A 15,765-nucleotide genomic window follows, 5' to 3' on the forward strand; every position below is an offset into this window, starting at 1 on the left:
AGCAGTTTTCAATTGGGCAGTAAAGCTTCTCCTGTCCCAAGGATAAACAAAGTTAATTTGTGACTGAATTTTGGAAAATCACCCATATGGGCGCACATGAAATAATTAGAATTTTCATGTTTAGTGGGTTGCTTATATAGAAGCAGGACACAGTTTTAAAAATATTTCAATAATTTTCTTGTAATTTAAGGTATTGAGAATGGCTTACAACCATTAACAAGTAGATTTGCACTATAAAGTTTATTTGATTATTAAATATTTTAGGTGTCAAATGCTCCCATATGGGTGATTTTCCAAAATTCGGTCACATTTATTGTTTCTCATCACCGCCCACATCACCTTCCACCTTCACATTCATTACTTCTATAAGTGATCACATGTGGTAGTGTTTTGATATTTAGACTCATGTAAATTCCAAGCCTGGCCAGCATAGGAGAAAAAAACTTTTTACTACTTATTTGACAGGCCCTAATGGCACTCCCTTCCATCCTTATGTCTCTGTATATGCAGTAGAAGACAAATTATGTATGGGAGAAATAAGAATTTATGTATCAAAAACACCTAAACTATTTATTGTGCTGAAGTTATTGTAGTCAGTACATGACTTGACAGGAGATAGGGTTGAGTATGCTTCAAAAAGGTATGCAATCAATTAGCTAAATCAGTTAAATCAAAGAGGCAGCAACACAAGTTTCTGCCAGACCTAGTCTAGCATAGCCAGACCACTTCAATTGTCTTCTTTTGTATATTCAGTAGGGAAATCTTGGCCTACACAGCATAGCTGCTTTGATATGTGCATGGTGGCTTCCACTATTTGTAAAACCATTGCAAAGCCATTGTGTGCAGTTCTTGCCAATCAATGAGCCTTTCACAACAATGTATCTGAAGCCACGCATTCACATTCTAATGGTAACTAGATTCTCCTTTTCCATAGTATCTGTACTTCCGGAGGTATATACATCAGTGTCTGAACATTGCCACGTGACTAGAACATTTAATTTACACCTTTTCTATGATTTGGCTAACTTTACAAAACTAATACTTGCTATCAATCCTGTGAAGTGTCACTATAATTATTATCATCACACATTATATGATATGTTTTGATTTACACACATACACACACAATAAAATGTTTGAAATGTGTTACTCCTATTATTGTTATTAACATGCTTGCGTTTATACGGTCACATCAATCCTTGATGTCGTTCATCACTTCCATTAAAGATTCTTGGTAGTAGGCACAATCCTCACGATGGATTCTACTATGGATTATAACACAATGAATCTAATACCACATCTAATCTGGTTACTTGTGTCTGCACAGATACCAGAACACCTTAGTTAGCAATACATATATCCAACCCTCTAATGTAAACATATTAGTACATGTATGCTTGTCTATATAGTTTTTTATAACCATACAGATGAATATGATATCCTGTTAGGAGAAGGAGTTTTAAAGTAAAGCAGAAGTTTTAAAGTAAAAGCAGGAATTTTAAAGTAAAAGCAGGAGTTTTAAAGTAAAAGGCACAGGGGAAAAGGTGATTATGTAATATCACTGAGTATCTATACAACCAGACAAATAAATAAATGATGGATTAAGTATCTGTTAATATATAGCTGAAGTGGTAGCATGTGATAAAATTTTGGAGGATCACCCTTATTGTTGCACCTGAAATAATTAGAAATTTTGAAACTAGCATGAGGTTGTTAATACTTATTAGAAAACACTTTTCAGAAGTTTTTCTTGTAATTCAAGTTATCTATGGTTTATTCTACCGTTAAACGGGTAGGAATTAACTTATAATTTTGTGTTTCAGAACTAAATACTTTATGTGTCGAATGCACCTATTAGGGTGATTTTCCAAAATTCGGTCACATATAACTTGTGGAATGTTATTCTTACATTTTTAAGAATGCTTATCTCTCTTCAACTTTTACTACAAATAATTGTACATCAGCTTTAACTATATGTACAGACAGTACTGTACTTAATATAAATGCAAGTATAAGAAATAAATAGGAATTGTAAACTAGAGTAGTAGTACTGCTGCAACACAAAGTACTGAAACAAGCTGGATCAGAGTAGTGCGTAATGTCCAGATACTGTGAAACAATAAGAAGTGAATATCCTTTCTGTTGTTTTCTGGAGGTTCTACAATAAAAATGCACAGCACAGATATTCACTTCATATTGTTTTACAGTATCTGGACATTGCGTACTATATACTCTAATCCAGCCTTTTTATTGCAGCAGTACTACATTTTCTCTACTCTAGTTTAAAATTCCTATTTTTTTCTTGTACTTAATTGTGAACTTTTTTTGGGCAATTCATGACCACTATTACAATAGCTAGCTACCCTCATATGTAATACAATTCTAGATTTATGAGTGAGGTCATGATCTGCAGAAATCATGAATCTAATAACCCAATTTATTTAGTCCACCACTTAAGACTCTCTATAGCTAATTGAGATAATCATTACAACATGATGGTCTATTAAAGTACACTATGAAACAAATTGTTTTCTCAGCCCTGGCAGTAAATGAAATGCTATTTTCAAGGGGTTTTATTAAAGTTTAACATATCCAATGCGCACAGTTCCATATACTAGGATCATCCTGATGTGTATTGTTTCTTTATCAACAATGTACAGTATAGCAAAAGTTATTGAATGTTGAAATTTTAATTGGCTGCAGATGGACATACAATGACTAGAATATCAGTGTATAACGCTTTACTGAGAAATAAGGTGGTCATGGCCATTCTGTTTCATTTTCAGATATTCTACTACTATTGTGTTACGAAGTGTCTCTGCAATCAATCCAGTTGATGCAAAAATTACAGATGATTTTTGTGAACTGCAGCTACATATCTGCTAATCAACAAATGAAGAAAGTAATGGGACATAAAGAAGTAAGTCCATGCTGCGTACACTGTAGCTGCTTCAGTTATTGAAAAGGCACATCTCAACCAAAGCAACATTACGCAATGGAGAAATCAAGCTCATAGCCTTAACCATAGTCGAGTTATGCTTTTTTGGAATCGTTAGTTAGTTAGTTAGTTATTTAGTTAGTTAGTTAGTTATTTAGTTAGTCAGCATAAAATTCTGATAAATAGAATTTTATAGAAACTTCCCATAAATGACGAAAATTTAGCGAGACTTATGTTTGGCTAATTAGCATGCAAAGCAGGTTGGCGGACAAAAGTTTGGCGAATTCACCATGCAACTAATATGGAACTATGTGCTCAATAGCTGATCAGCAAATAAAGTTTGGCGAATTTCCTCGATTCACCAAGTTTGCCAAACCTTAGTCACTCCAACTTTCTTCGTTTACGGTATTGAAAGGATTTAGGATTGTTTTGAAGACATTCAAGGTCTTCGTCATGCCTAATAAATACTGTCAACGTGTTATAAAGGAAAGGTGAGGCTGGTTTTTAGGTGATATTGTTGAGCAAGAGAGCCCAAACCTACATTATCATTACTACTGTATAAACTACTACTGTACTGTATGATATTATGAGGAAAATATAACTTGAATGCAAACACCACGTGTAAAGTATATGACACATCAACCTGTTTTAGAGAATAAAGGCCGGACCTCATCAACACCAATCCAGCAGTTTTCTATCGCAAGTAGAGGTGTTAATTTGATCAAAGACAAACTTTGTACATGATGTTTGTACAGTTAAACACTCTCCCCCATATCAATGTTATCAACTCTCTTACTTGGACACATAAATATAAAGTGGAAAAAAACTTAATCACTTGCTTAAGTATGGTGTTTGTAAAGTATATAACTCAAATAAATAAACAAATGGAAAAAATTGATGCATTTATTTTGCTTTTACAGTGTTACAGCTATGAACCAGTATATTATTTATTTTTATTTATTTATTTAGCTTTACAGCATGCGTGCAAGTAAAATCAAAATTGCATGCTGAAGGTATGCCAGCAACAGGTGCTGACATTATGTCATTCAAATACATATTGAAACTGTATCAAATTATTATAGTGTTGAACTATATAGCCTTTTGTAACTTTGATTTATATCTAATGGCTATTATTAGACATATACTAACCTGTTCAGATTTATGGCTTTCCTTGGTGCAACACTGTCATCCATAAGCAAATAATTACTATGAGCAATAGGTTTATGGCATACACGGGCACTTATTTTCTTGATAACCTTTCTGTGAATGAAGAGTTCCATCACAACAAACACTATTAAAGGCAGTGTTATTGAAATGAACGCAAGTGATAAAAATAAATTTTCATCATAAATATCAACAAGTGGTGCCATTGATACCAAGATCATTATTTGTAAAAGAAACCCATCAAAGATGTTGAGAGTGTTACTTGCATATGGTCTTACATTCAGTTGTATCAGGGCCAATGTTGTACACAAAGCAACCAGCAAAAATTGGGCAGTGATATTCAATGTAGGATTTGCAATGATCATTACTAAAATAATAAGTCGACAAATCATGTAATAAGCTGCAAAGCAACGATGCTTGTCTTTGTAGTATCCTTGAAACTGATCCAGTAATGGTTTCATCCTGGTAAAGTTGATCTTGTGGTTTAGGAATGGCTCTAATAGTAGTAGAAGTGGTAGACCAATCACAATCACTAGTGTACATAACACTGCTACAATAAAATATGGTAGATGACGACCATGACAGTACTCTATGTCAGGAGATAGGTAAGTGTAAACCTTATCCACATTATCAAATGTCAGTGATCTCAACAGCAGTAATGAAGTTGTGGCGACAGAAGTATATGACAAGAGCAATAGGTAACATATAACACGGATGATTCCTCTACTAACAAATGCCGAAAACCTGTATGATATTCTTGCTAATTTACACAATAATGCAACAATGATAGTGACAGCTAGTGGATGTACATAATGAATGAACTGTTGGTCAATTCCACTCATGTTCTCCACTAAACAAAAATGTCCTAGAAATTGTGGAGTTATTTTTGCTATGCTGGTGATAATACTTACAGTTGTAAACAGTCCTTGAAATAGATACAAGTTTTGACCTAGTAAAATATCCAGCATACTGTAATAGTATGTAATAGCATACAAATAACCAATCCCAACATGATAGTATGTCATAATAAACACTAGTATAACTATGACTATCCAGTATATCATTGATAATGTGACTACCATTACTGTCTGTCCTGTTGTACATTTGTCAATACTTACACATTCTACAGAATCAAATGAGAGAGTATAATCTTCTTCACAACTACCACAAGCAGTACCTGATCTGTGTGAACTACACTGATTATGTCTTTCAGGAGAGAGCTGGTAATATACATCAGTCGCCTCACAACAATCAAAACTGCAGTAATTTTTAGGACAAACTGACACTGTTGCTTTACCAATACCTGGACTTTGACCAAACCAGTAACCTCTTTTGATAATTGATGTATGATCATCAAGACATATTACAATATTAGTCTCACTGTAACACTCACACCTTTGTGTTGTATTGCTATAATGGAAACCAGGATGACAAGGTGATAGTTTGGTTATTAGTTGTATTGAAATTCTTTTAAAGTCAGACTGACTATCAATTTGTGATGTTATTGTCATTGAAACATTTATTGGATTACCCACTTCACTCCCTGTTATTCTAATACCTCGAAACTTGTCACATGATATCAAAATAACATCGGGACCATCAATATAATACGTCTCATTGTTACTGTTTACTGTGAACTGTGTTGCACTAGCAGTGTTGTTGAAGTGGTCCAATACACAAGCATCAATTATTATTTCTTGTCCAAGCATTATACCTTCAACTAGATATGTACTATTGATACAATTCATATCAGAATCATTGCCATGGTGAACACATTTAGCTATGTTATTTAACACCAGTTTACTAGGTTGAGTACGGATGTAATCAGTAAAATTGCTATCAAAGAAATCATCATATGAACCATCGACAATAATGTGATTACGACATTCGTTGTCACATTTAGTTGGTATATCCATATAAATGTTAGGACCAGAAGATGCAGTGTTGCTTTGAAAATGGGTATGATTGAATGTAGCATTAACTATAATTTTGCTGTTAATATTTCCTACAAGATTACCATAAACAGCTCCACCATATTGATCGACATAATTAAGCAAGTATGTGACATTAGAATAATCATCAAATGACAATGTGAAGTTATTGTCCAGATACATGGCTCCACCACTTGTTGCTGTGTTCTTCTGAAATGTTATTTGTGAGTATCCAGAAAAAATTGCAGTAGTGTTTTCAAATAGGTAAATAGCCCCGCCAAAATAGCTGCAACTATTCTTAAAAAATGTTAAATTGGAAGCATCGCCAGTATAGATTAAACCATCACCAAGAGATCCTATAGCTCCACCACTAAGGCTGGCTTCATTGCTTACAAATACAACTTGAGAGTTTCCCATAAAGAAGATGAAAGATTGGCTGGTCAAATAAACTGCTCCCCCTTGCTCTTTAGCTTTGTTATTGTTAAACATTACGTTAGAGTCTCCTTCAAAAATTATAACAGTACCGCTAAATGAATATATGGCTCCACCACACTGCATTGCTTTGTTGCTTTGTAGTGTAACAGATGAATTACCACAGAATCTAATGCCGGAATCTTTCATGGATGCTTTGGAATTTTGTCTTGCTATTTTGTAATTCAATGAGGTTCCTGTAAATGAAACAATAGAGCTACTAACAAAAGCTATTGCTCCTCCATCTAGTTTAGCTTGATTACCACTAAAATTCACCTGTGAATTCACATTAAATACTATATAGCATTCCTTTCTAGCATAAATAGCTCCACCAGTTTCTGCACTGTTATTAGTAAATGTTACTGATGTGTTTCCATCAAATGAGACACCAACGTCATCTTCTAAATACAAAGCTCCCCCTTCTGTGCCAATGTTATGATTAAAATTCACAGTTGAGTCTTCATAAAATGAAATGGAAGATTTTCTCAAAGAACATACAACTCCTCCACGCGTTGCTGTATTACTACTAAAGAGTGTTGTAGAATTCCCTGAAAATTTGATACTAGAAGCATATACAGATTGTGATGTGTTTTCATTTAATATGATATTGGGCTCAGAAGTGTATAATGCTCCTCCTCCTTCAACCGCACTATTGAAAGCAAAATTTATAATTGAATCTCCACTTGATGTGACAGAAGAGTTAGTACTAATATACACTGCAGCTCCATGTGTAGCAGTATTTCTACTAAATTGCACTTCTGTATTTTCATCAAATATAATTTCAGAATGATCAATTCCACAAACAGCTCCCCCATCAGTTGCAAAATTTGTAACAAATTTTACTGAAGTGCCACCACTAAATTTAATAACAGTAGAACATCCGTAGTAAGCTCCTCCCTTAGTGGCACTATTGTTAATGAACATTCCTGAAACATTTCCATTAAATAAGATGTTGGAACCCTCTCCATAAAAGGCTCCACCCCTGTTTGCTTTACAATTATCATGAAACATCACTGACACATCTCCATCAAATGTAATATTAGAATTAACTGCATACATTGCACTTCCATCATTGTTTGCACAATTGTTAACAAATGTCACTGACATGTTCCCATCAAAAATATTTGAATTTTTTCCATGAATTCCTCCTCCACTGTCACCTGCATTGTTCCTAACAAACTCTACTAACTTCTTTCCATTAAACGCAATATCAGTATGCACACCATAAATAGCTCCTCCATTCATACCAGCATTATTATTATCAAATGTTGCTGACATTAATTTCCCATCAAATTTAACATTAGATCCAGAATGTACTCCTATAGCTCCTCCATATTGATCTGCATGGTTCCCATGAAATATTATTGACATGTTTCCATCAAATACAATAGTAGAATCATCTCCATGTACAGCTCCTCCATTCACAGATGCGTAATTATTCAGAAATGTTACTGACATATTTTTTCCACTAAATGAAGTATTAGCCCTTGTTCCATAAATTGCACCTCCAAAATCTGCTTGGTTATTATCAAACTGTACCGATGTGTTCCCATTAAACACAATAACAGACCTGTCTATGCTAATAGCTCCACCCTTCCCCTCACTAATGGGTCTCTGATCACACTGATCGGTGTAAGCGTTATTGTTAACAAATGTTATAGATGCATTTCCATCAGATATAATTGTAGACATACTAAATCCATAAATAGCTCCTCCTACAGCTGCCTCATTGAGACAAAACGTTATTGATGAGTTACCACTGAATATAATGTTGGATCGCATCACTCTGATAGCTCCCCCTTTCCCTCCATAGGCCCTGTTGCCTAGGAAATTTACTGATGCATTTCCATTAAATGTAATTATAGCTGAATCATCTCCATATATTGCTCCACTATCATCTGCTATGTTGATAAGATATTTTACTGACGTGCTGCCACTAAATGAAATATTGGAACCTGATACACTAATCGCTCCTCCTGTCCCTCTTGCCATTGCTGTTGTTGTGGTGACTCTATTGTCAAGGAAAGTCATTGATACATTTTCATCAAATGTAATAACAGAGTCATCTCCATAAATTGCTCCTCCACGATAAGATGCTATGTTCTTTTCAAATTTTATTGATGTATTACCATTGACTGTAATGCTGGAGTAATGTGATACACTGATAGCTCCCCCTCTTGTGGCCCTATTGTTATGAAAAGTTATTGATACAGTTCCATCAGATGTAATAACAGACGAATCACCATAAATTGCTCCTCCACTATAAGATGCTGTGTTGGCATCATATTTCATTGATGTGCTACCATTAAATGAAATCTTGGAGTGTATAACACTGATAGCTCCCCCTCTCCCTTCTGTATAGGTTACTGTTGAGGTGACCCTATTGTTAAGGAAAGATATTGATGCATTGTTATCAGATGTAATAGTAGACGAAACACCATAAATTGCTCCTCCATCATCAGATGCTTTGTTGTTATCAAATTTTATCGATGTGCTACCATTAAATGAAATGCTGGAGTACATCACACTGATAGCTCCCCCTGTCCCCTTTGTACGGTCTTCTACTGGGGTGGCCATATTGCTAGCAAATATTATTGATGCCTTTCCATCAAATGTAATAGTAGCAGAACCAGAAATAGCTCCTCCACTATTGTCTGCTCTATTGCTGGCGAATGTTACTGATGAATTTCCATCAAATGCAATGACACAGTCACTATTCTGTGGTGAATGAATAGCACCTCCTACCTGTGCACTGTTGTTGACAAATTGCACTGATACAGTATCGTCAAAATTAACATATGAATTATCTCCACACTGTAGTGCTCCTCCCCCATCATTAGCCGAATTGTTACTGAACATTAGTGTGGAGATATTGCTGAAAGAGATATTAGATTTACTTGACAAATATATCACACCACCTTCTTGTGTTGCATGATTGTTTGTAAATTCTGCTGTTGACTTTCCTATAAATGAAACATTAGATTCATTAAGGACCATACACCCACCATTAGTTTGAGCAGAATTTCTGTGGAAGGTCACATCAGATGTATCATGGAATACGATGTTAGAATGAATACTATAAATTCCTCCACCAGCAGTGGCTTCATTCTGTTCAAATAATAAATTATCATTGAGGTGAAGACTGGTAAATGAAATGTATATGGGTACTCCTTCGTTTTGTACAAATACAGAATTTTGTATGATCAGGTTACGGAAGGTTGGCATATCGTCAACATAAACCACACTTTGAGCTGGTCCATTCAAAGCAAAATTGCACTTGTCAATTACTGTCTTTGATTGAACATGATTTTCAGATTGAGAGATGTGTATAGCTGTACCGTGACCTTTATACTCATTGTTATGTGTAAACTGACAATTATTAATGTACACATTTCCTGACATGTTTGACATTACAACAGCTTGTCCTGTTGAATGGTGAAATGAACAACTCTGAATCACAACATTGGATGAATGGGTAAAACCAATTGCAGGGTTAGTTGAAGAACCACACCTCTCCCAGCTGATACCTTCAAAGGTGACATTTTTACATGATATAAACTTCACTGATCCGGTATTCTTACAATCAATGGAGTCCCCAATAATTGTGATGTTCTCAAGATATTCTAGTACCACAATTGAAGACAAAACAGTTGTAGTTGATATATTAATAATACTATTATTACTAGCTCCATTAACAAGTGTATCAAAAGTTGAATGATAAGTTCTAGTCGGAGATTCTCCCTCTTGAATACTTGAATTATTAGTACCTACATCAGCATCAGAAATTCTTATTCCAATGTCTTGGAAGATGACTATCAGCAGAAATGCGCTGGTTATCATTTTAGTAACAACAGGTTCAAAACTAACTGAGCTACATATGATTGTGAAACACTTAAATAATGTAAGAAATCATATAAGTGATGGAACCACAAATATTTTGGTAAACCACCTTACTTTTGTTGTTAGTGTTTAGCTAGCAGAACAAAAGAAATAATGATACAGTTGTACAAATTGCTGTTTATGGATATGTGCACGACTACTAACAAATCAACAGACAGATGATGGCATAGCTACAGTAGCTTCGCACTGGATTGTGACATAGGTGCATGTGCATGTACATTGCTAGAGCTGTGGAACAAAACAGGATCCATAAACCTACTATAAAGCAATCAGCAAAATAAATCTCCTTCCTCACCATCTTTTAAACCACCCTACTAACAGTAACATTGGGTTGCTCTGCTACCACCATAAGTGGGTTGTTAATTATCATAATAATTTAAATAGTTTCAAGTCACTGCTAGTCCAGGACCTTCTGCATTCAATTATGATTATGTACAGTAGACCTAGTCTGGCATTCTTACAGGTTCTTAGAGAGATAGCACCTCTACAATACTATTACTAAGTGTATGGTGTGAGCACATATAGGTAATGTGCTGAATCATGTGACTGAACACCTGACTACCACACAGTCAGCTGATCATCCATATATGACTATTAGGAATTCATACAACACTCATCCCACTAACATGCACACACTGCAATAAATGAATAAAATTATAATAGTGTGCTGCAGGCTGAAAGGACTATACACCACGTGACTACAATATTGTACCAGGCAGTCAATAGGTCATCAGGTATTAGAGTTACTATAGCTACACTCACCATTCTCATTTACATGCACACACAAATGAATACAATTACTGTATTATACTGTATAGACCTAGTATTTATAAACTTGTGCCTGCTACAGTCATCCAATATCCATATATGGTTATTAGAAACACAATTAATCATGTGCACATGCACATTCAAACCCAAAGAAAGTAAAGCCCGAATAAAACAAACTGAAACTGGACATATTTTTCACATACAATAAGTTACTCTCAATACAATGAGGACTAGACAGCCACTGGACACAATTTACATGGCAAATACTTCTGTACATCTCAAAAGTTTAAACAACAATGATAATAGTCCCCAATTTACAAGAACATAAAAGAAACCATCCAGAATTTCTGGGATCCACCTTAACACATTCATATGATCACCATGAATAGATCCATTTGTTGATGAGAAGGTCATATTAATAAGGTTAACTATATGTAGCTATGTGACATGGTTAGGTCAGTTCCATTTGTCCATTTTCAATTTGAGGGATTAATTTTTGACTGGCTGTAAACTGTTATAACACAGTACTACTGCTGCTGACTGAAGCTGATCACAAGCTACTACAAAATCGTATTCATTCACCTGTCACCAGTTGAGCCCATCTTGATAATGTATCCTTGAATATACCATGGATTTGGTATGCTCCGTACAAAACTTCAAATGCCATGTGAGATCACTTTGATGATCAACCAACCGTCCACAAGAACATTCAAATGGTGTTCTTGAACCTTTGGGTTGACCAGAATAGAAATTAGAATGATAAAGCAAATCTACTTGATGATGAAATTATTGTTAAAAATCATGGCGATGTAGACATTCTAGGTATTCACCAAAGCTACCAGACAAGACAGGGTGATTGCCTGTTTGTCAAATTTGGCCATTAGCAGTGAGCAGAACACTAGAGATTTAGCTTCCAGCATGAAATGAACCATGCAGTGACAGGTGCTGGTCTTGTCTTTGCATCACCCAAGCCAACATGGGTAAAGTACTTGGTGCACCCTGCTGATATATGTCTGTATGATAGTATTCTATTAGAATATTTCAATCTTTCTCAAGCAACATGTTTATATATTCCTTTGTGTCCCTCATGTTAGCATTTTGCTCATTATTTTTGTCTACCTTACACTGTATATACCACAAAGTTGCTGGCAAATTTGACGCATCCCTAGCAGAAATAGGCCACTAGTAGAGCTGCAGGTGTGAATGATCTGCCTTGTTTCATTGCTTTGTACAAGGCTAACTGAGGAAGTCATGCCACAAGACACAGCCTTATAGTTTTTAAAATAATAATATTCATCAATGATATCATACAACAGGGGTGGATCCTTTGCTGAAAAGTTGAAGAGCAAAAAAAAAAAAAGGTCACAGCAATAGTGGTTGCCCTTTACTGAATGTATATAGTCCCTGTGCACCCCCTTCCCCCTCTAGATCCACCACTGGCCCACTGCACAAGATCTCCACTGCAACTGCAAATTATATCTTAATTTGTAGCTAATACTATTCATTATTCCTGACTCTGAGCATCTTCAACATGACTTATTTACTTATGGCAAAGTTTAGCCCAGCTAAGTGTGTAGCTACATCTTATAGACATCACATTATCAAGCATAACTACCGTATAGCTACATATAGTGGGAAAATTTCGAGAGATGAAACCGCTTTCACGAAACTGCAAAATACGATTTCCATGTTTTCTTTTTTAATTCACGAAAGTCTAGAAAGCAGCCCCCCCCCCCCCCCACACACACACTTTTATGGGACACTGTTTGCAAGCAAAGCTTTTATGGGACACCGTTTGTAAGCAAAAGTCGAAATACTCTAATAGAACAGTCAGGATCTGGATACTCTAATGAAGTAGTCACAGTATTCATAGAAGCAGTGTAGCAAGTTGGGCCCCTGTTTGGTGATTATTAGTTTCTCATCCAATTTTTCTAATTATTATGATGCGGGAGGGAAGGCATTACCATTAGGCCATTATACTATTTATACACTATTGTACTAGAGATTTCCAACTAAATTATATAATTAACATTCCATACATTCATTGGTATGACAAATATTGTGCATTTTGTCAGGGTCATTATAGTACAAACCCCACCTCAATCAGTGGTTCCTATCAAAAGATATAAGGAAAAGAAGTTGAAAGTGTGATGATTTTTGTGTACAGCATTTCAATGCTTTTATGTATATTGCATGGCACCAAACACAATATACAAAGTGTCATAAATCTAGATAGGAAACTAATAACGACATGAAATTTTCACCACTTATCTATTTTATGAAGAACAGCATATGAACTAAGTAAAACCTTTCAATAGTGACCACTTCTTTGTAGACTGACCACTCAGAATATTACAAGTGATTCACAAATAAAACTGTGTGTATTGGGTAATACTAAGTAGTGCTGAGCGATAGTAAAAATTTTACTATCATGATAGTTACTCATTAAATATCGCGATAGTGAATACTATCCCGATAGTTTATGAAACACTTTGCTCTTAACAAAGTCTTAGTTGTATAGCTACGATTTGCAGTCATATAGAAAGTTACTTTGCATGCACAGGACATTTGTTAATTAACTGTGTGGGCAGCCGATGAATATGGACTTTTGGTATAGCTTTTACAGGCCACTCCTTTGTAAGAAAGTTGGTAATACCAACTGTAAAACAGTATAGAAGGGTTGTTGATACCATAGATCTGAGCTTATCACAACTATCACGATAGTGATATCCCTATCGCGATAACGATAGTGATTTACTATCGCGATATATTGCACTATTGATACTATTGCTCAGCCCTAATACTAAGTATACAAAGGTACTTAATGCAATTTCAAGGATAACTAACTAGACAAATCAGTAATATTTTATAAATGGCAAGTACTGGCATCACAAGTCACAATTAACACATACTTCGGAAACATGACAATCAGATAACACACGTGCACTGTAAGAGCAACATTATTTTTAAAATAGATTTGTTTGGACACTGCTCAGCTTTATTTGTCACATTGTAAGCACTAAGGATGATAATTATTATATAGCACAATGACACCACTATACTACAAAGAGAAATTATAAATAGTTTCTGATCAAAATTACAATCACAGAAGCTGCTATAAAATGGATCAAAACAGCAGTAAATACACCAGAATATAACAACAGGTACGTGTGAAGCCATGTAAGGTTGGTATCACATGCCAGTCTCCACTTTTGAAAAGATTATGCTCAACCTTGAACCTTATTTTGCAATTCCGCGCAAGACAACAAACTGCTCACCTTCAAACTATACTTGCATCGATGCAGGGGGATGCCTTGAAGCCCAGGGTGATTGTAATGCTAAATTCTGAGCAGTGTTAGATGGCGATTTACCTTTAAAAGGGCCATATTTCCATCGTAATCCAACATCAATCGTCCTCCAATCAAAAAACACATGGAAAAATCGAAATCAGCATATACGGTTTGCCCAGAACCACTTTCTTCGTCCTCATCAGCAGCAGATTCACGCGGAAACACTCAGAAACTTCGGCTATCACAGGTGCCACGTTCTTCCAATTAGAATTACGTACGCAATTATTTGTATGGGCTCCCTATGGGGATTTTTATTTCTCAAATTTTGATTTGCTGTATTTCAATAAATACCGCATAGATTTTAATTCAGTAAAGTGCAATACAAAGTACGAAGCATTGGCTACTATTTACTGGAACGGCAGCTTGTGAAACGTTTATTGAAGGTGTATAATTTAAGTAGCAAAAATATGTGTGAAAAATTGGTAGGTTGGAAATAGTCTCGTCCTCGCAGACCCTTCTCTCCGGGGTGGCGCTTATCGATTAGAGATTATAAGCGCCCCCTTCGAGAGGGTCTGGTGAAATGCCCATACCTTTTTTCTCCAGAGAATCGCCAACTTTGGCGAGTGCTAATTGGTCCGTAATAGTTTCACAGGAGGCGTTGATAATGGAGTGGTATATCGTAGCCACAAAACTATCGTTTTTGGCGGGAGTTTTTTGTCGACCTCGTGTCAGGAGTACTGGGAGTATATACGAAGCAGAAGGACGAGATGGACACCTCTTGTATACTACAAGCCTTATCTGATGTGTCTTCTGAATTAAATATTCAGTTAAAGGATCAACAAGTAGAAGCGATTTTAAACATTAATAGATACATTACATTTACTCAGGGTCACACCAGATCCTCTACACATAATAAACTCAAACATCGTCTCCATATTACTAACTTAAATAGAAACTCTTATTTCCACCGTCTTCCTCGTTTGTGGAATGCTCTTCCTGTAATCAATACCAATTTATCAATTGCAACCATCAAGGCTAAACTAAAGAAATTTATGTGGAATCATTTTGTAACTCATTTTGACGATGACAATCACTGTACCTACCATTATCTATGTCCGTGCAGCAAATGTCACAATCTCTCGCCACCATCAAACTTTCAAACACTATAGCTAAGTTATAATTAGTTAAAGTAATTATAATGTATGTATAACTTGTGTTTTTAGGCTGCAAGCACCAGTTGCTTGCAGACCCTTGGCATACTTGCCATAAAGTAATAATAAATAAATAAATAAATAAATAAAGT

At 35.4% G+C, this 15,765-nt stretch overlaps 1 protein-coding gene across 1 annotated transcript; it reads right to left on the reverse strand.

Annotated features, from left to right (window-relative positions):
- Positions 1–1,060: 1,060 nt before the first annotated feature.
- LOC136248222 (probable outer membrane protein pmp20) lies at positions 1,061–10,344 on the reverse strand. Its single transcript, XM_066040033.1, has 2 exons — positions 4,088–10,344; positions 1,061–1,262 (listed from the first exon to the last, which is right to left on the reverse strand). Exons 1-2 carry the CDS (start codon positions 10,342–10,344, stop codon positions 1,193–1,195), a joined length of 6,327 nt encoding a protein of 2,108 aa, XP_065896105.1. The 3' UTR covers positions 1,061–1,192.
- Positions 10,345–15,765: the final 5,421 nt, after the last annotated feature.

This window comes from Dysidea avara, chromosome 2 (genome assembly GCF_963678975.1).
Source record: "Dysidea avara chromosome 2, odDysAvar1.4, whole genome shotgun sequence".
Lineage (NCBI taxonomy): Eukaryota > Metazoa > Porifera > Demospongiae > Dictyoceratida > Dysideidae > Dysidea > Dysidea avara.

Coding starts and splice junctions, on each gene's coding strand:
- LOC136248222 (XM_066040033.1), bottom strand. CDS start 10,344: ATGATAACCAGCGCATTTCTGCTGATAGTCATCTTCCAAGACATTGGA. Junction 1,263..4,087: donor AAAGCCATAAATCTGAACAG/GTTAGTATATGT, acceptor AATCCATAGTAG/AATCCATCGTGAGGATTGTG.